The following is a 26,150-nucleotide window of genomic DNA, read 5'->3' on the forward strand; positions in this document are numbered from 1 at the left end:
GCACCAGCGAAAAGAGCGACCAGGGGACCGGCCCCCCGAGCTGCTTGCGGCTGCCATTGGCCCAGCACCAGTCCACCGAGTCCAGCCGGCTCCAGAATCTCCAGGAATTCGTCGCAACGCTGCCAAATTCCCCAGCCGGGGTTCCCGCAGCCCCCACCAGCAATGAAGTCAGTATGGAGCTGCTGGGGCTTGTTTGCGGCGACGGCATTGGGAGCAAATCTTAGCGGCCTGCTCCAGAAGGGGGGGCGCTGGTTCTGGCGTCTGGCTCGGTGATTTTTTAGCGACCTCCTGATTCTCCCTCCCTTCCATCCATTTGGCCTTGCCCACATCACCCACCGTTCACACACCCCCGGCGGAATAAATCGCAGGCCAACCACGAGCCCATTATCCCCGAAAAGCGCCCTCCATCGCCTCGCCAGTGGTGCACAGGCGCAGGTCCCAGATTGCGGAGGCGCCGCTAACAGTTGAAGCCTCACATCGTCCGAGATTTTAATTTCCTTGGCCTTGCAACCACGATTGAGCGGACAACGGCAATAAGGAAACGGAAGAAAAGATGCACTTGTCGGAACCCAGAACCTTGGGACGCCACGCCGAGAGAGACAGCTGCAGCAGCCCATGCTGGAACATTGCATGCACGAATATGCATGTTTAATTAGATCTTCTTGTCGCTCTCCTGTCCGTCCGTCCGCCACCGCATCCGAATTTTCTGTCCGACGCTGATGAGAGTGTCTCTCGTACTGTAGCAGGTGAGAGGAGAAAGCGGAGACGGCGAGACAGTCTGTCTGGTACAATAAGCCGGACGCGTCCAAGGACTCGGAACAAGGCCGCGGACGGTGGGACACTGTCTCTCGCGCCCCGTCTTCTCACGAGCTCGTGACTTTGGATGATTATTTGTCCCATTGTTTTCATGATGACTTTGTCGCCTCTTCCGAGGAGTCTTTGGGTATCTGGGGTGAAACCACCATGTCCTCGCACACCGTTTGATGTGGCGTTTGATGTTTGGCCATCAATACTCCATTCCAGCCTTTGCACAGACGCAGCGATACAGCCAAGAAGACGGCACTGACACGCATCCCGAGTGGCCGAGGAAAACCGCGCAGATTCAGAGTCTTTTGTGTGCGCGTCGGCACTCAACCCAAAGGGCTGACTCGCTGGCCCGTCGCACGCCACGTTAGCGCACTGCGACGCTGCAAAGGTCCGTGAGAGTCGCAAACGGGAGCCGACATGGATGTCAGTTGTCGCCGTCGATCGGCCACGGATCTGGGCAGCGGACAAGATTTCGCCTACAGAGCCTCGAACAGGGCTTGAGGGCCAAGTCCGGTTCAGCTGAATTGACCTGGTCGGGTTGGCCTATGCACTGCTCAAAGTCCAATATTATGCACATATGACATGGTTCTTGGAGCGTCCTCGGCGGTTCCGCCAAGATGACTTCTCCCATTGCGCCATCAGACCGCTAGCGAGCTTGCTCACTGATCCCGGCGTGGACCGTGACTTTTCTCGAACGTTGGCGATCAGTTGCCAGGCGCCTAACGCTTCTGTTGGAGGGTGTTCGACTTCGGGTCTACAGCGGCTGTGGCGGGTTTGGTCGGTGCCACCATCTACATACTGTACTTACAGGAGCCGCCCAGGACACCCTCTCGGTTGAGCCGTCCCGTAAAGAGCCGGCGATAATGGACGGGTTATCGCTCGTGCTCTCCGGTGCAGGCGCCTCAGGTCTTTTTTGGATGTCTGGGACGGGTTTCTGAAGGTGTCAGCCACGGCATCTTGCACTGGTGGCGGCACTAGTGTTGACTGCAAACTTCGCCTCCTTTTGTTGGTGAGGGGGTGAGGCGGAGTGGTGTGCCGTATTTGCGTATCCAAGCGTATGTATGCGTTGTTCGGGAGAAGTAATACAGCAGGATCCATTTACGAAAGAAAAATTTCACCAACGTGCATCTGTTTGCTGAGCGGGCAGAAGACCAACGACGGGGAGAAAGGAAGAGACGAAGAAGTGTTGACACAATGGGTGGAGCTGAGACATCGGTGTCGTTGCTACGCCTCGACTACCATGTGCCCAAGGCACGGCGATCCTGACGCTCGCGGGTCATCCGAAATGTGCACGAAGGACTCGTCCTTTACCGCAACGTTGTATGTACATACAGTATTACTGTACGGATCTGCTAAGGTAATTCTGAAATGCTGGTGCGACATCATCACCTGTCAGAATCGGCTCAAGGCTTGATCTGCACCAAGTTGGCCGTCCCCATGAGAGAATAAAGTAAGGGCCGCTCCGAAGATCAACTTGCGTGCAGATTTGACAGTTTGGCAGTCATACAGACGAAGCAACTCATGTGCATCTTGGAGCAACAACCCACGGTCGAAGCCCACTATTTTGATCTGGAACAACAGATGCTTTGAAGCACTTTAGCTCTCGTTCATTACCGCAATGAGGAACACCAAATCTGCCGTAATACACGTTGGTAGTCCAGGTATCAGCCAACAACAGACATGTCACGACGAGCCGACGACCTGTTTTGGTTCGATGCCAGCAGCAGACGCATACTACTACGTACTTGACACCATTAACCCCAGAATAACGGACTTGTTCATAATGCAGGATGTCGTCAGGGGAGTGTTTACACCATTGCGTGGGGGAACTGCCGGACATGGAAACAAAACTGGGTTGCTGGGGAATCGTGTCAAGATGCTTCTCCCAGAAAACAACGCTGACCCATATAACTTGACGTAACGTGTCTGTGTATGTAGTAGTAGTCCATGTTGGGCACTTCATGACTCCCCAGCATCCAGCTTACGCAAGGTGACTGGAGTCTCATCGGCCTGGTTGATGTCTCAAGAGTTTCGCCGAGCCATTGTTCCAGCTCCACAACGTGACTTCTTTAGAGTCAAGGTATGGCCTGCAATAGTCCATGTCCAGCATCAGATCGGATGTCACTGGACGTCAATATCGAGGAATGATCTGGGGTAAAATGATCCCACAAGAAACAAAGAAGACTACTTCATCCGAAATATAAATGCAACGGCTCCAGCCTTCCCCGGAGCAGATGGTCAACTGCCTACTTTATTTGGTACAGTACCTTAACTGCCCACTGCCTCGGTGATGTCACTGCCCCTTCAGCTCTTCTCCGCGATTCTTCGTGCCTGAACATCAGCGCCATGCGTCAGCAACCGGCGCATTCTGATTGGCTCGTGCCCACCTGACGCATCACGATGCCCCCCAACCGACTCCCTGAAGCTCGTGATGGAAGCACCTCGACTCTTGCCCGTCACCGCGGCGTACCAGAAAGGCTCTATCCCATCCATCCGTCTTCTCCTCAGCTGCTCCAAAGGCTTCTGGCTGTGTGTCCCACGAGTCCGCACCTGCATCTGTGCGACGGTTCCACTGCCTCTACCGATCGCCCGTTTCGACAGTACATGCAGTGCCAGCTGTTTTGATCGCGTGGTCTCGTTTCATCCAAGCATCCATCCTCACTCAGCCTCGCCGCGTGATTCGTCTGCTTCGAGCGAGGCGCCTGATTCGCCTTGACCACCAGGCTTGCTGCCCAGCTGAAGAGAACATTCTTCGGGGCCGGCTTCCAACACTCGCTTCAACCGGTCATGGCCTTCTCGTGAAGCTACAATACCATTCTGTAGCCGCCATCGCTCTATATCATCGTCCGTCTTCGCCCAGCATTCTGCTTGGATAAGAAGGTATCGCATGCTTCTCCGCTGATCGAGTTTGCCGGCGCTGCCGCATCCGCATTCGCATCCCCTCTCTGCTCTACGGGACTTGTATATCCCATCCGGTCATCGACCATGACGGCATCATCCCCCCGCGAGTCCGACCACGGCGAGACGCCTACTCCTCGTCAGCAGCAGTTTACGCCGAGCGCCAGCACATCGTCGACTCCGGGCGCCGCCTCTCCCCGCAACCGCTCCATCGACGAGCGGCATGAGCACGGCCAACAACCGACAAACGATGAACACTCGCCGCTATTGCCTCCAACCGACTACGATGTATTTGATTCCGGACGACGCGATAGCCAGACCGACGACAGCCAGACAACCAAGAGCTTGTGGTACCTGACCATCTTGACCATCGGCATCGGAGGTCTCCAAATCGCATGGTCCGTCGAGCTCTCCAATGGCTCGCCATATCTGCTGTCCCTAGGTCTCAGCAAGTCTCTGATGGCTTTGGTCTGGATTGCGGGCCCCCTGACCGGAACCTTGGTGCAGCCATATGTCGGCATGCTCAGTGATAACTGCCGCCTGCCATGGGGCAAGAGAAAGCCGTTTATGCTCGGCGGCGCTGCTGCCACCATTGTAGGGCTGCTCTTCTTGGCTTGGACAAAGGAGATTGTCGGTGGTGTGTTGAGCATCTTCGGGGCCGATCCCGCATCGCACGGCGTCAAGATCACCGTCATTGTCACGGCGGTGATTGGCGTTTACCTGCTGGACTTTGCTATCAACACAGTCCAGGCCGCCCTCCGCGCCTTTATCGTTGATTGCGGGCCTGCCCATCAGCAGGAAGCTGCGAATTCCATGGCCAGTCGCATGACGGGCATTGGAAACATTATCGGATTCATCGCGGGATACGTTAACCTGACCAAGCCGCTCTGGTTTCTCGGCGATACCCAGTTCAAGATCCTCTGCGCAATCGCAAGCCTTTCGCTCGGGTCGACGGTCCTTCTGAGCGCTGCAGTGATCAAGGAGAGAGATCCCCGGTTGGAGGGCCCGCCGCGCAAGAAGCACAGCATCTTTCTCTTCTTCTTCACTCTTCTCAAATCAATCAAGCGACTGCCACCTCAGATCAAACGGGTGTGCCAGGTGCAATTCTTTGGCTGGGTCGGCTTCTTCCCTCTTCTGTTTTACACGTCTTCGTACATTGGCGAGATCTATGTCCAGCCTTTTCTGGAGAAGAACCCGCACATGACTCCTCAAGAGATTGACAAGCTGTACGAGCAAGCAACTCGCATGGGCTCCTTTGCCCTGCTCATCAACTCCATCGTCAGCCTGCTGGTCAATGTGTTTCTACCCTTTCTCGTTGTCCCGACCTACGATAATCATCCTGAATTAAACAGTTCGGAGCCTGACCCTAAAAAACCCTTCCTGCACCACCTGAGGATACCCGGCTTCACCCTTAGACGGGCCTGGTTCGGGTCTCTCATTCTCTTCGCCATTGTCATGGTCTGCACCTTGTTCGTCAGGTCTGTCGGCGGTGCAACGACCTTGATAGGAATCGCTGGAATCACCTGGGCCATTACCCTGTGGGCTCCATTCGCCATCATCAGCGCTGAGATCAGTCGTCGCGATGCCCTCGCCCGCGCCAGACGCCCCCGACGAGACAACCGTGGCGCTCCTCCGGCCCCCCCTCCCTTGACCCCGTCTGCTACTGGACATACGTCCCCGATGGAACTGGTCGAAGCATCAAAGGAGGAGGAAGTCGATCAAGCCGGTGTCATCATGGGCATCCACAACATGTCCGTCTCCTGTCCTCAGATCATTGCCAACATAGGATCGAGCTTGATCTTTAGGATATGGCAGAAGCCAAGGGGAACACCAGGCGACCACAGCATTGCTATTGTTTTGGCGCTCGGAGGACTCTTTGCGCTGGTTGCGGCCTTTTTTGTGCTCAAGATCAAGGACGATGTGTCTATTCCACCTGAGACACTGGCTGACGAGGAGCATGGTGCCGACCAAGATGATGACGAGATGTCGTCTGCTGGGGATTACTCTGGGAACACGAAGCCCGGCTACTCTGCGGTGCCGACAGCAGAAACGGAGGCTCCAAAGCTGGCGAGGAGCGGAAGCTTTGGGGGAATGGAAGTGGCGTCTGGTTCTGATAGATGAGGTGATCTGATATTAGGAGGGCGACATGTTCTCTTGTTCACGTGGCATACTGCAAGCCCTCCAGTGTTTTTGGAAGTAGACGTAGAGATCTTTTAGTGTATATGATTGTAGATTGACCAAGGCGAACCACGAGAGTGTAATAGTTTGATACTGTCATGGGGTGGACAAGCATGGTTGAATATTTGTATTATAGCGCAGTTTGTTATTGTACCTAAACATTTTCTGTTCCAATGCATAAAGAAAGCGTTTGCCCAGCTCCCTCGATCTTTTCTTGCCCATGCCTGAATGAAGCACATCCACAAGAGCCCCCGTTCATTCCCCTTCTCTCCCTTCACAGCATCCGAGTCCTTCAGACAACTCCCATCCCCATTTCGTGACGTATTTCCCAAACTCCAGGTTCACATCCCCTTTAGAAGAGCGCCTCAAAAGGAGCGAGGCAACAACAGCGTCCCTTCCTTTGGAAGAGGCATTCCGTCCTTTTTCACGCAGCCGTCGTCGTCGTCCTCGCCCTCCCGAGCTTACACACCCCCAGCGTGGTGACGAGCTCGCCCGGCGACGGGCCCTCCTTCTGCCACGTGGTGACGCCGCCCCAGAAGTGGCAGTACGAGGTGCCGTTGACGCAGTAGGTGATGTCGCAGTGCAGGACGGCGGGCGTGGCGGTGGGCGCCGGGGTGGTGGAGGCTGCGTGGGCTGGTGGTTGTTGCTGTTGTTGTTGTTGTGTGGTGGCGTTGGTGGTGGTGCTGCTGTTGGAGAAGGGAAACGAGGAGGGAGGGGTGATGGTTGCGTGGGTTGAGAGGAGGAGGAGGGAGAGGGTTGGGAGGAGGGACTTGAGGAGCATGGTAGGGCTTATTATTTTTATTTTCTGCTCTGATATGATTGTTGTTGTATAGATAGATAGGTAGGTGGGTAGGTAGGTATGTTGAGGTAGATGTGTTTGCGTGTTGTTTGAGGAGTTTGGTTTGAGTATAGGTAGTAGGTGTTTGTGAGGAGTCGGTTTCTGGGTCTTGTATTCGGTTTGCGAAGCTGTTTTTGTCGTCTTGGTTCTGTCTGTCTGTGGTGTGTGATTTGCTGTTTGGTGGAAAGAGCTCGATAGGTTCCTGCTCTGGGATTTCAACGATCTTGTATATATGCAAGACCGGGGAAGAGGCGTAGAAGCAAACACTGTTTTTCGGAGTCGACAGTAAGGGCGGTGTTTGTGTTCTACGAGAGTGTCACGAGGAGGAAGCATAGGGGAGGCGAAAGAGACAGCGTTCAGGCGTCTTTATGCTGACTTGAGTTCCGGACTTCTCATCTTGTGTGAAGTAAACGGGAGGACAGCTCTCACCGGTGGGGAGATGGTGATTCAGGGACAATTTGGATATACGCTGCATAAGTTCTTAGACTGGAGCTGTGATTCAGAGACTCAAAGGGGGTTTGAAGTTGAGTATTTCAGAAGGATGACCGCTCTTCTGGACGGCAAGTTGCGTCGGAGGATTTTGATTCAAGCTTTGTGCGCCTCTTTTTCAGCTTCCCTTGGTGCGAGCAATTGTTTGCCCATGCTCAACCCGTCACACAAGATCCCACAGGAACAAGCATCCGGGCAATCCCATGTGGCATCCAAAGGGAGGTAAAGAGGCAACTAAAACGAATTGCTCTCGTGTTTCCCGTCTTTCAAGATATGAGGCCACATGGTCCGTCACCTCCCCTCCCCCCTTACCAGCACCCTCCCCAAAAACCCCTTCATTCTCAAACACGACTCTCAACGAGCAACAACAAAACGACAAGAAGAAGGAAAAGGCATCCATTACATTGCAGCCTCAAATGAATTCTAGATCGGAAAAAAACTTCACATCAGATTCCACCCAGCCATGACATACAACGCCGTGATGGCCCCGGCCCCCACCGCCCAGATGCCCGACCTCACCGGCGCCAGCTTTCGGTTCTGGCACAGCACGATGTAGGCGTAGATGTAGGCCACGCGGGACGCGAGGTAGCCCACGGTGAGCACGTTGAGCCACCACGGGTCGACGCGGGCGTGGTTCGCGGCCGCGACGGAGGCGGCGTAGAGGCCGAGCGTTTCGAAGCCGTTTTCCATGGCGCTTTGGGCGCGCATGAGGCGTTGGAGGCGCTGTTGTTAAAACCCACGATTAGTGTTATTGGAATTGTCATTTCTTTGACGTGGTGAGGGAGGGACATACGGCTTTGTCTATCTTGTTGTCGGAGCTGAGTGTTGTCAGGTACTGGCGTGGGTTGGCGAGGTCATAGGACGAGCCTGCCACGCTGGTGGCCCATGTGCCGGGGAGCATGCATATCACCCATGCCACGGGGACCTGAAGTATATATTAGTATTAGTATCAGTCAAACTTGTTTGTGATGATGGTTGTGTGTGATGGTGTAGGATTCTTACTGTGAAGAGGGAGTAGTTTCTGGTGAGATCTAGGCCCGAGATGAAGCTCATCTTGACGAACGGCTTATAAGACTTTGGTCTGAAGAAGGAATTAACAAGCAGGTTGGTGAAGAAGAGAGACAACTGAGACTTTTCGAATTGGCTTGTTTCCTTTTCTAAACTGTATCTTGCGTCTTTGGAAAGATGTTTGAAAGAATAGAGGACAAACATGCCTTTATACAGTTACACAAACCCCCCGATCCATCCAACTCTATCATACTAATCATCACCAGCAAAACACCAACACACCGCCCATACGCGTAACTGCCCCCCGGCAGCCAGGGCTTGATAGCCTATTCGATTTCCATATTATCAAGCATATTTTGGATCCCCTGGTTGTACTGGGCAATTTGCTCGAAAGAAGGGGCAATGGTCATACTTTTTTTTCGGTCAGAAAAAGCGTGGTGGGGGGAGCCTCGAAATGCAAGCTCGGACGAAGATCGCCTGACCGATGGGGCGACGTCCCAAGCGAAGGATCTACGCGTATTCTTATACGTGTACTCTGCCGTGTGGACGAGGTGGATGGTCTACGCAGACTGTTGTGGCCCAGGCTCTGTAGACATTGGCTGTATAAGGCTGCTTGGCCCCAGATTCTCCGTGTTGGGACCAAGGTGCCATGAACATGATGGGTGTGTGAGAGGGCGATCAAGATCCGGCCCGCTACGCCACATACTTTATGCTACCTACAAGAAAGGGGGGGTTGCAAGTTTTGTCCACGGTGATGGGATAAGAATGCTTAGATTGCTCAAGTCTACCAGATCATCTATGTAACAAGCGAGTGCGAAAAGAAATGTACAGCTTTAAATAGCAGAGGAAAGGGGAAAAAAAAACGTGAAGCCTCCGTCAGACCTTGTCCCCCCTTCGCCCAAATGGGAACATTCAGCGTAAAAACCCCTGGGTATCTCCACCTCTATTCCAACCGACGTCCTTCTTTTCTCTCCCTTCTTTTCATATTCTTTTCCCCCCAAGTGTCCGATTCCAGCCTGCACTATGCGGTGGCCCTCTTTCGTAGCTTATTGAGCCTGATTGTAAACGCTGACCGAGTTGACAATCCAGAAAGCCTCCTCAAAGGCCGCCGCATTGTTGGCAACATAGTCTTCGCACGTAGGCGCCAAGGCGGAACACTCCGGGTCCGACGTCCATAGATTGCCAGCCAGGTCGCCGCACAAGGCCGTGTTGAAGACAATCTGGTTGTTCTTGAAGAAGCCGTCGATGTTGCCGCCGGAGAACTTGGCCAGTGGAGCGCCCCAGTTGTCGGGGTTCGGTGCGCTGGACTTGACGTCGGCGGGGATGTTTGTTCGCGGGAAGAACCAGACGGCAATGTGGTCGGACGTCCACTCGGTGGCATAGACGCCTCCGCCGATGGCATTGAAGCCATCGCCGTAGTTCTGGTTGTCCGTTGTCTTCTGGCCGCATCCGGCGTTGGTGCTGCTGGGGCCACAGTCGCTCCCCAGCAGGCTGGTGGACGGGTCGGATCCCTCGTTGTTGACGGTGAGGCCTGCGGACGTGTGGAGGGTGATTGAGTTGGTCGTCTGCGTGCTGAAGCCCTCGATGATGTCGATTTCGCCCGAGTTCGGCCAGTCGGGGCCGACCATCCAAAAGGCAGGCCAGACTCCGCAGATGCTGCCCGGCATGTGGGCGATGTCGGCAACGAAGAGGCCGTGGGTGAACTGTTGCTGCGAAGTCACGCGGACTGACTTGCGGCCGCCGGGCGGGTTTTGCGTCGTGGAGTCGGTGCCCATGAAGATGCCTCCCGAAGAGGTTCCGGCGAGGCCCAGGGAGTTGGCCGTCTGGGCATCGACGTATTGGACGAAGCCGTGTGTGGGATCGGCCTCGCTGAAGAAGTCGAAGCTGGAAAAGAAGTTGGTCTGGTCATAGACGACGTTCAGAGTGTACTGAGTACCTTGAGCATGGGCAACTTTGCAGGCAAAAAGAGCGCCGAGACACAGGGCAAGACTCCGAGGGGCGTACATGATGAGGGTTTGGGGGATAGAAAAGGTCAGAAGGTGCCTGAGAGCGAATTGTCTTCTTGAAGTTGTCGCAAGTTGCAGCGTGAGCCAGTCACGAAGAGCAACAGAGACCGGAGCTGCGTCTAGCAGGCGTGATAGTCGGGTGAAAGACGTGGATTGTTCGGTAACCACCAGGGTCAGGATATAGACGTTTCAAAGAACAAATGTTGATATAGTAAGAGGCTTGATGTAATTACCTACACAAATGAAAGTAGGTAACTGGATGCTTGGAAGAAGATGAGTATGCGTGAGAAAGAAACCAGGCCGAAGACAATCGTGAATACCTTCTTATAAAGTCAAAGCCAACCAGAGCCTATTGACAGAAGTGAATTGTGCGTGAACATGGATCGTTTGTAACAGCAACAGCCCGTCATCAGGTCTCCAATGACAACACCAGCCGTCGAAAGGATTGAACGGCCCAAGCTGAGCCCACCGAGAAGCGAAGCACACAAAGTGAGAGAAAAGCGAAGCGAAAGCAGTACAGTCCTTTGCAGGGCTGGCAGTTTGAGGCCGCTGGGCCATCTAAATACAGGCCCGTCCTCCTTGTCCAAAATCTCTTTCCTCAAGCCGTTTCCACAGCCGGGACCGAACAAAGTCATGGGGCGGCCGGAACCTCCAGACGTGCTGCAACAGCGCAGATTAGCCAAGGAGCGTCCCAGCGACGAGCAACGCCCTGCGCGAAACGTCGCATGTGAACACGATGATACTTGTTATACTACCCCCCGGTTTCTGCTTCCCAGGCGAGGATCCGGGGACTCGGTATGCGGGCGCCAAAGGGGGGGCGGATGTCTGGGCACAAGAGGATGGAAGTTGAGACGAGCTGGAGGCGCATCGGGGGCCAATCGATGGTTGGCTGACAGGGGGTTGCGGCGATCCTTGATCAGCGCGTAGATTGGCGGCTAATCTGTGCTGTCATATGACGGGCGTTTGTCCGGGCTTTGGTGGTTGATAGGCGTATGTAGAATCTCCCGTGAACAGTCGAGAGGAAATGAGTGCAGGGATACCTGAGGTATGAATGCCAAACGGCTTCTGCAGCCAAGAGTGAGGAAATGCACATCCGCCGAAGGACAGTCACAATGGAAGCTCGACCTTGGGCGCATGCTTTATCCAACTTCAGACATGGCAACCTTTACTTCACCCGGGACAATTCGTTTGCTGGCTACTCTCCTGCCTTATATTCAGATTCATGGGAACCTCATCAAGACACGAGTCACAATACTGAACCCTTGAAGCACGCCGACTCTTTCAGCGCTGGGAGAGATGCACAAAAGGTGTCTCTTTGTTCACTTCTTCAAAGTACATTATTCTGTAGTTTACCTACCTGTGTATCCTGTTAAAGGTACCTACCTTGGGCACTTCTATAGGTATCTTCGTCCTTCACACATCTAGGAGAACAAGCGTCATGCCCCCCCTCAAGATGCATACCTCGTAAAATGACCATCGGCACTTTAACAACCCCAGAGCTTCATACAACGGGAACGCAGCATCTTCCACAGAGACACGGCATATACATAATTACCACCTATATCAATCCCAACCATCCCACCCAAAAGATCCCCCCCTCTCTTTTCGGCCCTATATCCAGCGCTCCTCGCTTTTCAACAACGCAGAAACATCATGAAACCTTTTCCCCGGTCCACGGCTGTTTTCCCACTTGCCGATCATGTTTGCTTTTTGCCTTTTTTTATCTGCGGCAGGACAAAATTCACCGAACTTTGAACTTATATACTAGTACTGCAGTAATACTGTTGGGAGAGTCGACCCCCTTTTTTTTTCTTCTTCATGAGTTCGCTTATCTGCTGCTTCAACGATTTTCTAGTCTTGAAGGGGCCCCCTCTTACCAACATGGGTGCGTTAATAACCTTATTCACGAAGTCATCGCATTCACTCCTCACGGCAAATCAGCACACCGCAGGATCATCACCCCAGACACAGCATCTTCAAACCATCACCCCTCGATAACAACAAAATGAGTTGAAGAGAAGAAAAAATATACAATACACAATATACATGAAAGAAAACAAGTCTATGATTAATTTTTTTCACAATATATACCCAATCATAAGCCTTCTGATAGACAGACGTCCGCCTCAAGATTCTCTTCTCATACCTTCCATCGCTTCCCTTTCCCAATCAAGAAGAAGAAACAAAGAAAGCATCATCGAATATGTAAGTGAGAGTGCCCAACGCCCAGGAGACTGCCAACGCAATGACACACCCCAATGCATCGTGCGCCCTTCCTTTCCCTAACATCCCTTCTTTCCTTTTAGATGGCCTCTCCAATTTGTTGACCCCAAAAAACCCCATATGTATCCGACATGGAAAGCGAATCTTTCTCGTTTCCGTCTTCCCCCTCCTTTTTTGGACATTCTGTTTTCTCGGCGTACTGCCATTGACCACTGGATGCGTCGGATGCTTCAGCCGTTCAAGACAGATGCCTGTGGTTCGTCGCCTCGTCAAATGGTAACCCTCCCAGTCATTGTCAATTATATTCGTCCAGCCGTGCAGGAAAAGAAAAGGGGGGAGCATTTTGCTGCCTTGGTACAATCAAGAAACAATTAAAAACCAACATCTATGCAACAAGCAAAATCAATATTAAAGAAAACAAGAAAATGATGCCTCAGAATGCTCTGTGCTAGAAATTGGAGCTGACAACGAGAAAAGCGCTGTGTCTAGCCCATGGGGAGAAACGACGGCTTGCGCTGGCACAAGGTGTGAAAATATGCAAACCCATTTTGTGTGCAGTGTGAAGCCCAGATTATAGCTTGACTCGCTGGCCCGTGAGCTTGTACCAGATGACAGCCACAATTTCCTCCTTGAACAGCTCCCAAGGGTTTCGATTGAGCCAGTAGCTGAACTCGCGGTAGTGATACATCTCGCCCCAGCAATCGCGACCCCATTCGCAGCCAGCCATATTGACTACGAAGTCGCGATCCTTTTCGTTGTAGTGTATCCTGGTGTTGTTGAGACCTGATTCGTCCGCGCACGCAGCCGGGGGGAAGCTGTTGATCAATCGCTGCGGCAGGAAGCCCGTGTGCTGTCGAATCCAGGGCTGGTTCCGGTACAGTTGCTCAAGTGCGTCCTGCTCCTTGTGCTCCCATTCCATGTGCTTCTGCTCATACAGCACCGGGTCCCACCAGATATCCAAAAGTTGCTCCGTCCAGGCGCTGCGTCGAATAAAGAAGGACCCCAAGTTGAATCCAGAGCAGTCTTGGGTGAGCATGAGGTTCACCGAGTTGATGTTGCCATCGCCAACGGGGCTTCGCGCCTCTGCATCCAGGTATTCCTCCGTAGGGGGGTGAGTGATGTTGAGAGGGTTGAAGTCGTTGATGTCTCGGTATACGTGTCGATCGAGGTGGTTGAACATGTGACGCTGTAGCGAGTACGACGGCTCCATGATGTAGGTGTTGAGATCCAGCCACCAGAACCTAGGTCGGTCGTGTTAGCCAAGTTGCCACAAGGGACAACCGCCTTGTGAGGTCTGCTCACCATTCAGCGTTGGGGTACTTCCGCATCGCGGTGCGGATAAAGTCGACCTTTTCCCAGCTCTCTCGCCACTCGTGGGCGTACCGCTTCTTGGTCTTCATGTCGACGATTTCCAAGTCGTAGCCCCATCTCGTGGCATATTTCCGCTTGTTACGAACGCTGTCTCGCTCAATGGCCCACTCTCGAGCTCCCTTCCACTCCATGACACCTCCGCCCACGTTGGCCCCCAGGATAATGACAAACTTTTCGCCGCCACCACCCATCGAAGTCCGTCGCCACCAGTGAACGAAGCCGGGAGCCTCGTCTGTTTCCCTTGTCAGTAAAAAAGAGCCCATTCTCAATTGTGCATGTAGCAATGGGGGGTTTCTGCTCACGAGTGCCATAGTACGCCACAATGGTGCAAAAGATGATGAGCGGAAGCAGAATCCTCCACTTCAGCCTTCTGCCAATGCGAGCAAAGAAGGATCGTAACCTCCCGCCGCCGACGTGCGGGCTGTGTCCTCCTCGCTCATACTTTTCCCTCTCTGCATAGGTATTGCCCGGGCCGGAGGCGAATCGTGGCAGGCTGCTGGATATGCGGCGCATGTGGCGGGTGAAGAAGCCCTGGTTCTGGGTCGAGAAGGACGGGTAGCCATTGGCACCTTGCTTCCTCATCTTGGCGGATTCCCAAGACACGGAGCTGCCAGCGGCATTGGAAGGACTCGAGCGACCGCTGTTGATATTCAAGCCAGGACTCGACCAGCCCCCACCCGGGACAGGCGACGGGCTTCGGGACAGAGACATTGGGTCGGCGGGCGTGCCTGTGACAGCGAACGAGCCAGGGGAGCACAGAGATTAGCCCAGCGAGCGACCTCAAGTTTGCGCGACACAAGATGACGCAGGGCCAGGCGGGCGCGGGAAGGCCTGCAAGGGGAAGCCGGGCGGGCGAGGGGAGGATGCCGACAGCAGCGACGGAGAGACGGAGACAAGAGGACGTACCGACGATGGGGGACAGCTGGGCCTGGTTGGCTGCGCGAGGATGGATGGACAGCAGGCTGCCAGCGCGCGCCTCGCTTATTGTCTGGTTGCCAACCGAGGAGCGCCGCCGGTGATGGGACGGCACAGGCCGGTCGTTGAAGGAGCTCGAGGAGCCGGCCGGAAGCCTTTGGGACGCCAGGATGAATAGCTTTGGTGATGCTGACCCGGCGGAGGGAGGGAGAGGCTTCGAGCAGCTCTCGATTCGACAGGTGGTCGAAATACGGAGTCGGGCGTTGGCAGCAGAAAGCGGGCGGGCGTGGGCTTTCCCAATACGAAGGCGCCACCAGAGCTAGAAGAGAAGGGGTAAGAAAAAAAAAAAGAGTGTGTGATGATAAAAGATAATAATAATAAATCTATGCAGGCAGCTTAATGCAGAAGCAGAGCGAGAGACAGAGACGATGCCCTCGTACAGAGAGCGAACACACGGGCTCCAGAAGTGGGAGGGGGGGGTTGCTTCGGGGGGGGGTCTCGACGCTGGACCGGATCCTGACAGCCCTGGAGGACAGAAGAGATCAAATCGCAAGAAGCAGAGATCGAGCCCGGCCGGAGAGAGACAACAGGCCAGAGCAGGCGCTAGGCGAGGAGCAAATTCGCGTTGTGGCCAGAAGTCGGTATGAGATATTACGGCTGGAAGTGCTGGAGCAATAATGGCAGTCGGATGGGGGTCCAAGGGAAAAAAGAGGCGGTTGATTATTGGCACGTTCTGGCATCCCGAATCCTGCCAAGGGTCCCCGTAGGGCCAGGTCGCTTCGGGCTTGGGTTTGTACTGGCACTGCTGCGGTACTTGGCGGCGGCTGAGAGCAAGGTACCGCGGAGAGCCCCTGTCTTCCCCGTGCCGCAGAAGACAGGCTGCTCTGTGCGTGGCTGAAAGCGCCGGGGTACCGCAGCGAGCCGGTTTGGGTGGTAGCAGAAGGATGGGGCTACTTGCTGCAACCAAGGCGGCGCGGTGCTGACGATGCTTGATAAGGCCAAGCGCGTACCGTATACTTGACGGATACGATGGGACGAAGGTCGACGGCGCGTAGCAACCGGCGAATGGACGCTGTCGCACAGTACCCAGCAGGTACAGATACGACTTTAGTGTCTTGAGCTAAGGAAAGATTTTTAACGACCGACTTGAAGGTGTCAGGGGAATGTTGAAGCCATTATCTGGCCTTCTCAGCTATGGCATCAGAGGCTGTCTTGGGGTCTAAGGTACTACTATACTGGCGAAGACGATGCTGCTGCTATAGAGAGTCGGCCAGTGTTGTAATCTCTGCTGTCTCTTCTCTTTCTCTCCCCATTTTCGGCTGTTCGGGTACTGTATGTTTTGCTGCAAGCAACGCCCGTTTCTACGGTCATGTTCTCTTCCCACGCACGGCCCCTCAGGATGTTCTGGAACTCCCCGGCGGCTTGTTTTGCAGATGACACGGTGCCAAAGCGGGCGGATCGAGATGCATCTTCCACGCCGAGAAAAAGGGGGCCGCACGCCTTTGGCTTAGAACATCTCGTATCAACGTCTATTGGCAGACAAGTTGCGAGCACTGGAAGCGCCTGTAATACCTGTCATTAACCAGACACGGTAGTATCATGCATGCATGGCTTATTGTTCTGCCTCTCTTGCGTCTTACGGCTGTAAGAATGATTGGGGAATTTCATATTGCAAATTTCACTCTCGTGTCGGTGGAAGCAAATGGCACAAATCTCGTTCTCGCGTGTTGGGACGCACAGCTGCAAGCGGCCACCACGAACCGTCTCAAGTACGACGGTGACGGGATGGAACCACGAAAAAAAGCAAGGACAGCGGCATATCTCGAGCCCGCACAATCGCCGTGAGACGGTCACACAAGACTCGAACCTCGTGCCTCGTGCCTTGTAATACGAAGTCCCCTCTGACCTGCAGCTGTATCCGTAGCTGCGATTTGTACCTGGTGCCTGGCAAACGGCGCGATAAGGAGAATTTTACTGGCCGCTACAGGGAATGAGGAGATTTTAAGATTGAAGAGTTTGGAACCGTGGTCCTTGCGATGGCACTGTTCGGCAGCGGTGACTAGCTGGCTGCTCACACGAGCAGTACTAGTAGTAGTAATATAGCATCTTCTAATGCTACCTTACGGAGAACCATCGCCGGTGGTTCCTAGACCTGCTGCTTCGTTCAGGGGCGACCCAACCAGCGAGTCCAATCCATGAACTCAATCGCGGCCGGATTGCGAGATTTTCTCCGGCGGCCAATAGTCGTGCGGAGCATTTCGTACTTTTTGGTTCGTGCAGGGCCAATGGCATCGTATCCAAAGGCTCGTATGTGCCCGGCCTTGCTTCGCGCTGGCGGGCAGTCGCTTGTACAGCTCTCGACCTTCCAAACTCACTGCGACGCGTCTTGCTTTCTAAGTGCACATTGTAGCGCGCTCTTCCACGTTGCCGGTGGTGCTCGTACCGGACCGGAGACATTGCTGGCGACGGTGAAGAGCCTCCATCCATGGCCGTGAAGAAGCGTTCGGAGAAGCCCGAGTCGTGATGGCCAAGCTTCTCCTATTGGGGGCTAGTCGCATGGCGTTAATTTGACGTCGAGGAGAACAATGTTGGTCCAATGAGCTGGCGGCAGCGTAGCTTCGAGAGAAAACGAACATCCCCTGCTCTTGACATGTGCTCGTCATTAGTCACGGTGACGACGTGAGCGACGATTGATCCATCTCGTACCTTTTCATGGCATTGAGCCTCGAATACATGGAGCCTTGAGGAACCAGCTGAACTATACCGAGAATCAGCTGACAGGTCATGTCGTCGGCTTCGTGCTGCGCCATCAGCGGCAGCCAATTGCCGCGCTTGATGCGAGAGATTGGGCGATACGAAGCACTACACGAACCAGACGCAGATGGTTAAACTTCAAGATAGCCTGTCAGGTACGCTAGATCATGCATCTCGAACAAAGTTCAGCCTCGTCATGGCCGTCCGTGGCGTCAAGCCTTTCCCCGCCTTTGGCTAAACTGCATGTGCTTATTGCGACCAGAGCCAAGCCACCGCTCTTCGTATATCATCGAAATCCGTATAATGAACTGCCGGACAACGATGTTTGTACGTCATTGATGATCAGACGAGAAGATGCTCACTAGCTGCACTCCTAAAGCCCCGTGGTTGGTGCATCACGTACCTTACACAAGACAGAGTAGCTCCGAACGCTGGGAGTCGCGCAGGATGGCTGAGACTGTATCAAACCTCGCCTTGGCCTGCCAGTTCTGCTCTGCCTTGGCAAGCTTGGTTTCGGACATGCTGGTGTGGTAGCACCGAAGACCAGTAGTATGATCGTTGCTGTTTCTTTCATTAGCATCTCGATGCATGTCATTTCTGTAGATCCACTACCTAGTTCACCTGGTATGTTGCTCGATATGCTACTTTGTGCTTGATACTGTCGTGTGTCTGTGGCTCGACTTATGTTCGTTTTGAGAGCATCAGGTCTCTCAACAAGCCACTAATCGCATGCTTCAGGCACTCTTTAACTAGTTGTGTAGGGCGTATCAATCATCTGTAATCCCGCCAGGCAGCTATCATCTTGATGCATCTTCGCGGTGTTGCATCCATCGCACCATTGTCGTGCATGCAACTCCAGGGTATCGAGATCGCAAACGTCCAGTTGATGCGAACGCCGAACAGCGGCTCGACACCCCTGAAAACCCGAGGCCCACAGCGGGTGTGTTGCGCAGCTGGCCAAGCCTTAGCCGCCCGACTGGCGATAAGCGGCCAATCAGCGGCCCCGGTGCCGTAGCGCAAATTGCACACAGCCAATCAGCCTGCGCATAGCCGCTCGCACGGCGTCTATTCCAGACCTGCGACCTGCACCTCGACCAGCCAATCTCGAGCTCAAGGCGGCCTCAAGGACGACCCAAACGCGCCACCGGCCAGGGAAGAGAGCCCTTTTGTCGGGTCGACGAGAGACGGAAGACGCACGACGAGATGGAGCAGGCGATGGACTGGCCAGGTTCGGAGCTGCGAGGGCGGATCCAGGCCGCGGGAGGGAGGATGAGCGCTGCCCTCGTCCACTGCTCTTATTGTCTGCCGCCAAGGTCTTATTGTTCACGGATTGTTTCTCTTCCACCATTCAGCTGATCGTCACTTTCTCTCTTGTTACTTTCACTCTCATTATTTGCCTGGACGGACCTGACTGTCGTTCATTGTTGGTTGTTGATTGTTGGAGTAGGCGTTGCGTTTCTATTTGCTCCACGGTACTTGTGTGTGTTCAAGTCTATTCATACCCCATTCGGCTTCTTTGTCACTGATTCCTTGAAGAATTTCCCACATCACATGGCCTGGAGCTCGTGATGCTTCTTTTCTGATTCTTCATTCTTCGCTGCTGCTGCTATTTTCGCATATGACGAGTAATAACGAGATACACGACAACGTCACGATCACGCGCTTGCGCCGAACATCAGCGCTTCACCCGACCCAACATGTCTTTCAACTACGGCAAAAGAGCTGAGCCTGTGAATGGCAGCAGGCTGTCATCACGGGCTAGCCGAGCTGTGATGCCTCGCCAGACCTCTTACACATCATCAAAGAGCTATCGAGCGGACGACTGGGAAGACTGGGAGGACGACGATGTGGTTACGCTAATAGACGTTGGAGAGACCCCGTCTGCCGAGCACTCTGACAAGAAGCTCCTCCTCAGTGGCGCCTTTCTGGAAACGAGCGCAAGCAGTTCTGCTGCCAATACCCGCAGCCCATCTCCACTGGACAGCGACAGCGTCTCCATCAGCTCCAACGAGGATATCACGCCCATCGACAGCGCGGTCGAGCCCGGCCTCCTTGCTCCACCACCCACTCCAGCTTATATCATAACGAGTACGACCAAGTCGACAAGCGCCAGGATATCTGCAAGACGCTCAGCGGCCAACCGTCCAGTGTCAAAGAAGCCTCTCAAGGCGCGAAACGCAAAGTTTGGAATCAAGCTGATTACGGACATGCCAATGATGAGGCGGCAATTCCAAGCAAAGTCACCCGCAAGACGTGCCCCCAAGTTTGTGGACGCGGCTGCTCTGAGGGCTCTGGAGGGATCTCCGAACCCGCAATCCGTTGGCAATTGGAACTGGTTGAAGAACAATGACGGCGCAGAACGAGAAGCTGCCTCTCCCCATCCAGCCGCTCGCTCGCCCGCCGAGCAGCTCTCGCCGGAAGACAGACCGATTGTCATTGGAATTACTCTTCCTTCCGATGAGGTGACGAGCCGAGGGATTGACCCCCTCACGGCAACTGTCAACAACATCGATACCCCCAGCGGCACGAAAAATCCGTTTCCCTTTACGTTTCAGACAACCAATGACCGAGCTAATGGCCGGGCTATTGCGCCTGCCGAGGAGCCTCGTCAGCTCCAGTCCGTCTGGTCTCCGGATACACCCGAAACTGCGAGCTCGTTTAGCACAATAAGATACCCTTCAAGCGTGTACTCGCAAGCATCTGTGGCACCAGTGATGGGGCTCGGACCAAGGGACAACGAAGTCCCTCCTGTTCCAGCTGTTCCGGCCAATTACCAGGGGATGACAGTAGCGCCCCAGCGCCCTGTCGGCATCGAACGACTCAAGAACGCCCAAGAAGAAGACGAGTCCGGGACGCCTTGCACACTGTTTGAAGAGGACGGTGTCACACCTTTGAAGTCCCCTGCCAGCAAACTGTCTGCACTTACTCCTCAGAGCATCCGTGGCTGGTGGGACCACCACTTGGTTACGCCGTTCCTGGACAGGACAATGTCTTTTGCGAGCCGGCGAACCCAGTTGGAGTCACCCATGGAGGAGAGAGGGCACCATCTGGCTAGAGCTGCGGACAAGGGGGATCAAAGTTTATTGCTGACTCCCAAGCTCGCGGCGGACCGGCAGTCATGGAAAACTGCCAGGTCAGGTACGGAGGCAAGGCAGTCTTTCTCACCTATGGAAAGCCAAGGAGACCAAACAGACTCTCCAGCTGCCAACCTTGACGGTGGCCGCGCGATCCTGGGACTGTCGATGCTGAAAAAAGATCGAGGCTCGTTTTCGTCCTCTTCTACACCCTCTTTGCCAAGGGGTGTCAAGGGGAAGGCCACGGACAGTCCATCGCACGTTGCCGGCATGGATAATTCTGACATTCTCTTCACCTTTACGGCGGATGACAAGAATCAATCGCCCGTAAAGCCCAGTGCTGCGGACGCGAGCGCCAACTTTACATCCCGGACCGGTAACTATCAGCAGACATCCTCGGAGAGCCAGGAAGCCACTTCCTTGAAGACCTCAATATCCAAGGAAGCCCATGCATACAACTTGACTTCTACTTCCGTCGAAGTAAGAGATCATCGGTCTCAGTCTGCCGCATCTCAGCAAAAGTATGAGCCGAAGCGCGAAGCGAAGCGCGATCTCACTCCGCCACCCAGATCTCAATGGAAAGAAGCCCAGGCGCCAATTATCAGGGTGCCCACACCGCGTCAGACTCCGCCTCCAAGAGAGGTGGTGCGGGAAGTCTCAGAAAGACCGATTGTAGTCCATATCCATGTCAACACTGGGGAGCAACAGCAGCAGCAGCAGCAGCAGCAGCAAAGACTTCTTGTTGAGCGTGTCGCGGTGGATTCAACGCCGACTATAAAAATCCCCACTCCTCGGCGGACACCATCACCCCGAGGGCAGGTATCTCGTCCTGAGGCTGTGCCTGAAGTGACGCGAAATGCTCTGGAACGGGATAGATCAGCCTCTCGCGAGAGAGTGCAAGGCCTGGGCATAACTCATTTTCCTACTACCTCTTCGCCTCTGGCTCGATTAAAGAAGCAGGCTGGGGATGGGGACACCGTCAAGTACCAAGCAGTCTTTCCACCAGACCATCATTTGAATAGCCAGTTCTCTCAGAGCTTTGAGAGGGAAGCTCACCTGGCTACGTCGACGTCAACAAAGGCCAGAGAAGCTGCGGCGTCAACCTCATCGCCAACCGTTTCCCCAGTCTCCCCTGTTGCGCCGCCTTTTGCAGCGACGACGAATAGGGCAGCGGCCACGACCGCAGCTGCGTCGGATGGAACGACGTCTACGACAGCAACGAGAGACGCAGCGTCAAACTCACGAGCAGCTGTTCAAGAGACGAGTATAGCTGCCGCCACCACTATCACTGGCGCCAGCATACTGTCCTCGCACGACTCGCATCGTGAGCAGGTGCAGAATTCCACAAGGGAGGCCCACGGCGCTGCACACGAAGCGTCTGCATCTTTCCGCAATGGAAATACCAGCTGTTCCTCGCGCAATATCGAGGACTTCTCAGGCCATACGTCCCGAACCGCAGGACTCCAGCGACAAGCTTCCACTGCGGCTCATGCACGCAATGTCTCAGAGCAACAGAGCCGTTTCTCCGTCTCACCGACCTCGTCGAAATCGCCTGACGCGGAGAGAGGCTCGCGAGCGCCGCGCCACGTACGTGCGGCAAGCAACTTTGTGTCTTCAGTCTTGTCTCGGCAGCGCTCTCCGGTGGACCAAAGCCGTGGTGGCGACAATCGCGGCGTGCAGCCGATCGAGATTGTTCTGGAAGAGCAGAGAGCTCCCGAGACAATGCCGGCGAGCCCACAAAGAGCATACCTGACCTTTGGCGCTGACCCCCATAGAGGCAGTTGGACAAGAGTCGGCTCTCTCGATATGGAGCGTGGATATACGGAGCCGCTGCCTCCTCGCCCCGCGGGAACGTCTGGATCACAAGCACATGACAATCAACTGTCGGGCAAAGAGCACAAGATTGAGAGACAACGACAGCGGCATGAAAAGGAAGATAAAGCAGCAAGACGAGCCGGCGGCCTCTGGAGGGGCCGAGGTTGCATACCGAAAAAGGGCTGTTTTGGCCGCGCTGGGCCCGAGGGTCGCAAGAAGAGGAGAATCTGGCTATTGCTTCTTCTTCTTCTTCTTCTCCTTCTCCTCATTGCTTTGGGCGTTGTGCTGGGCGTTGTTCTTAGCAGGCATCACGGCTCGGGCAACAACGAGACTCCAGCCCCTGGACAGGACCCGCCATCCTCGACATCTCCCTCGACGCCATCCTCCTCAGTGCCGTCCTCGATATGGGTCAACCTCACAGACTATCCTGCCATGCCAACCGGTGTCTTGACGTTTGTGGGGCCCAACAACACCATTGCCAAGAGCGACTGCACTGCGCCAACCACCCTCTGGAGCTGTGCTCTGCCGAAAGATGCCCAGGCATCTGTGTCTCCCTTCGAGCCAAACCAGCCGACCATGATCTTTCAAATCCAGTGGGACAACAGCACGGAGAGGGAGTGGAACATTCCCAACGGTGCTGCTCCCACGACCATCTCGAAGAGAGACGGGAGCAGCAATAGCTCTTCAATCGATGGATTCAAGCCAGACCCGAGTCCGCCGACTTTCGACGAAATGTGGTTCCTGGGTGAGACTACGGACAACATCCAGTCGAGCCAAAAGGCGGGCGAGCCGACCCCCTTCTTCATCAGCCTTCTCCCCTCCTTGAACGACACAGTCGGCACGCCGTCTCTGAGTCGTCGTGCTACTACTGCTTCGGCCCTCAACATCTCGGACATTATTTTCCCGCCAGATCTGGAGGCGGACGGCACTCCCGCGCCTGCCGTGATGCTGCCAACTCCGGTTCAGCAGCCGGTTCGGCTCTTTGATCGCGGCCTGCCGACTGAGCATTACGGGTTTTACACGTACTTCCAACGGACCATTTTCCTCAAGTCTGTCACTGTTCTCAGCAACTCGAGCGAGGGAAACGTGCCCGCGGACGAGGACGGCGGCTGCAGCGAGACCGAGGCTAACCACCTGGTGACGTGGGCCGAGACGCGCATGCTTGTGCAAATCTGGACGCGGAAACTGAACAGCACGGCGTCGTTGCTGGAGGGAGGCGATGACGAGCGCGTTGGTGACTCGAGGGAGCTGGTCAAGCCGGGGACGATGCCGTACCCCGTGACTGTGACTCTGGACACGCACGGCGGCGATCCCGACCACAAAGTTGTGTGGGAGTGGCCCATGGACGACCGCCAGAAGCTGAACACGAGCGCTCCGGAGCTGCTGACGAACAAGATGGACGTTGGGGGGACGTGGATCAACCACCGGGGCAGCGGGGATGCCAAGTTTGGGGGGTTCGACGGAGGGACTGGCGGGTGTAAGTGTCAGTGGGTGAACTGGACGTGATGCTATGGAGTGAGGTGTCTATCACGATACCATGGGAATGTGCTCATGAACCGCTCTCTTTTTTTTACCCCTCTTTTCTGTTCAAACTTTTCTTTGACTTATTATAATAAGGGTGGTGTGTATAGAACTGGCTGGATTATGGGATATTGGCATATTTGCACACAAGGTAAAGGTGCATTATGATTGCATTGCTGGCTGAGATACCTGGCTTATCTAGAGCCATACGGAATTAAGAACATTTGAAATGAAATAAATATCGATTTGTTCAAGCAATTCCAGGTGTTAAGCTGTGTTTTGTGGCATCTTCGTAGCTTGGATGAAGTCGAACGGAGACTAAGAGCGGGATTGGATAAAGTAGAGGCTCCACTCCGCCGGACTCCGAAGCGGAAAGAGGAAAAATCGGTCCGGGAAATTCAACGTCTTTGAGAGGCCACCAAAACGCATCAGCTTACACCCATCACATTTACCAAGTCGCCGCTCCTTAACTGCAATAACAATAACAAGAGAAGGATATTCATTGGAAGTTAAATGCAAATTGTGAATACTAAAAGAGAGGAAGAATCAAGAAAGAGAGAGACAAACAGCTCCCATGCTTCTTCCACCGCAATGCCTATCGACCCCCCACCGTCTCTTCTTTTCACAGCAGCAGCAGCAGCAGCAGCGCATCTCATGCATCCTCACTACAGTCAGAAGAAGTAGTAGGACGGCAGCAGCACTGCATCATAAACATGTCGTCGGCCAAATTGCATGCAGACGTCGTGCGCTGGTGACGCTCGCCATCGAAACCTCGTGCGACGACACCGCCGTCGCGGTCCTCTCCAAGTCTTGCTCCACCGGCAAGACAAGGCTGATCTTCAACGAGCGGGTGTCTTCTGACAACCGCGCCTTTCAGGGGATCAACCCCATGGTTACGGTGCAGGGGCACAACGCTTCACTGGCGCCGTTGGTGGAGGAGGCTTTGCAGGTTTTGCGACGGCACGAGGATGATGAGCATGTGAAGACGGAGAAGATGGGGATGGACAAGAGGAGGAAGATGAAGATGAAGGTGCCGGATTTCGTCTGCGCAACCCGCGGACCGGGCATCATGGCCAACCTGGCAGTGGGATTGAACGTCGCAAAGGGGCTGGCGCTTGCCTGGGGCGTTCCCTTTGTAGGCGTCCACCACATGCAGGCTCACGCGTTGACGCCGCGGCTCGTCGACGCCCTGAACTCATCATCCTCATCCTCACCATCCCCGTCCTTCCCCTTCCTCTCCCTCCTCGTCTCCGGCGGCCACACCCAGCTCATCCTCTCCACAAGCCTCACCGCGCACAAGACGCTCGCCTCCACCGCCGACGTCGCCATCGGCAACCTCCTCGACCAGACCGCCCGCGTCATCCTCCCTCCTTCCATCCTCGCCTCCAGCCCGGACGTGAGCTACGGCCGGCTCCTCGAAGCATTCGCCTTCCCCCCTCCTACTGGAAGAAACAACGACAACGTTGCGGATTACGAGGCGTTTTTCCAGCCGGCGAGGTCCAGGGGCGACGAGATCCGTGATGTCGAGACCAAATACGGATGGACCGTGCCGGTGCCGTTGAAGGGCTCGCGGAAGCTGGCCTATTCGTTTTCGAGCATATACACGCACGTCCACAACATTGCCGCCGCAGCAAACGCTCGGACAGCAGTCGACGACGACAACAGCAACGTCGAGGATCATCAAGCAGACGACGGCGGCGACGACAGAAGATTCCCGCTCGAAGAACGCAGAGCGCTCGCACGGCATACCCTCCGCGCAGCCTTCCAGCACCTCGCCAGCCGGCTCGTCCTCGCCCTGCAGGACTCGCCCTCTCTCCAGCAGCAGCCATCACCATCACCATCATCATCACAGACTACTCCTTCATCATCAGCAGCAGCATCATCATCATGTCCAAAAATCAAAACCCTCGTCGTAGCAGGCGGCGTAGCAAGCAACCGCTTCCTCATGCACGTCCTGCGCACGACCCTCGCCGCCCGGGGTTTCCCCGACATGCGCATCGTCGCGCCCCCGCTGGAGCTGTGCACCGATAACGCGGCCATGATCGCCTGGGCGGGCATGGAGATGTTCGAGGCCGGCTTCAGGAGCGAGCTCTCCGTGAGGCCGATTGCGAGGTGGCCGATGGATCCGGATGATGTGGGAGGGGGCATATTGGGGGCCGGGGGGTGGGTTGAATGTGGAGGAGGACGCAGCAGCAGAGGGTAGAGAGGGCAGGGACGAGGAGAAGAAGATGTGAGATGGATGTGATGATACCC

The 26,150-nt window shown here is 54.9% G+C and overlaps 6 protein-coding genes across 6 annotated transcripts; 2 read left to right on the forward strand and 4 right to left on the reverse strand.

The window, feature by feature from the left end:
* Positions 1–3,792: 3,792 nt before the first annotated feature.
* On the forward strand, positions 3,793–5,826 carry BBK36DRAFT_1204726 (MFS general substrate transporter; the record flags this gene model as incomplete). Its single annotated transcript, XM_024897328.1, has 1 exon — positions 3,793–5,826. The coding sequence occupies one exon, from the start codon at positions 3,793–3,795 to the stop codon at positions 5,824–5,826; it is 2,034 nt and encodes a 677-aa protein (XP_024748601.1).
* Positions 5,827–6,307: 481 nt separating this feature from the next.
* Positions 6,308–6,664, reverse strand: BBK36DRAFT_1142272 (hypothetical protein; the record flags this gene model as incomplete). Its single annotated transcript, XM_024893516.1, has 1 exon — positions 6,308–6,664. One exon carries the CDS (start codon positions 6,662–6,664, stop codon positions 6,308–6,310), a length of 357 nt encoding a protein of 118 aa, XP_024748602.1.
* Positions 6,665–7,651: 987 nt separating this feature from the next.
* On the reverse strand, positions 7,652–8,263 carry BBK36DRAFT_21083 (hypothetical protein; the record flags this gene model as incomplete). Its single annotated transcript, XM_024897910.1, has 3 exons — positions 7,652–7,933; positions 8,004–8,135; positions 8,213–8,263. 3 exons carry the CDS (start codon positions 8,261–8,263, stop codon positions 7,652–7,654), a joined length of 465 nt encoding a protein of 154 aa, XP_024748603.1.
* A 1,001-nt stretch (positions 8,264–9,264) lies between these two features.
* On the reverse strand, positions 9,265–10,224 carry BBK36DRAFT_1204729 (glycoside hydrolase family 16 protein; the record flags this gene model as incomplete). Its single annotated transcript, XM_024897329.1, has 2 exons — positions 9,265–10,154; positions 10,209–10,224. 2 exons carry the CDS (start codon positions 10,222–10,224, stop codon positions 9,265–9,267), a joined length of 906 nt encoding a protein of 301 aa, XP_024748604.1.
* A 2,794-nt stretch (positions 10,225–13,018) lies between these two features.
* BBK36DRAFT_1133445 (glycosyltransferase family 34 protein) lies at positions 13,019–14,763 on the reverse strand (the record flags this gene model as incomplete). Its single annotated transcript, XM_024892093.1, has 3 exons — positions 14,121–14,763; positions 13,750–14,050; positions 13,019–13,688 (listed from the first exon to the last, which is right to left on the reverse strand). The coding sequence occupies exons 1-3, from the start codon at positions 14,527–14,529 to the stop codon at positions 13,019–13,021; spliced, it is 1,380 nt and encodes a 459-aa protein (XP_024748605.1). The 5' UTR covers positions 14,530–14,763.
* A 4,496-nt stretch (positions 14,764–19,259) lies between these two features.
* Positions 19,260–26,100, forward strand: BBK36DRAFT_1204738 (hypothetical protein; the record flags this gene model as incomplete). Its single annotated transcript, XM_024897330.1, has 5 exons — positions 19,260–19,334; positions 19,500–20,602; positions 21,296–21,677; positions 22,281–23,878; positions 24,636–26,100. 5 exons carry the CDS (start codon positions 19,260–19,262, stop codon positions 26,098–26,100), a joined length of 4,623 nt encoding a protein of 1,540 aa, XP_024748606.1.
* Positions 26,101–26,150: the final 50 nt, after the last annotated feature.

The sequence above is a fragment of the Trichoderma citrinoviride genome, assembly GCF_003025115.1.
Source record: "Trichoderma citrinoviride strain TUCIM 6016 unplaced genomic scaffold BBK36scaffold_9, whole genome shotgun sequence".
In the NCBI taxonomy this organism is placed as follows: Eukaryota; Fungi; Ascomycota; class Sordariomycetes; order Hypocreales; family Hypocreaceae; genus Trichoderma; species Trichoderma citrinoviride.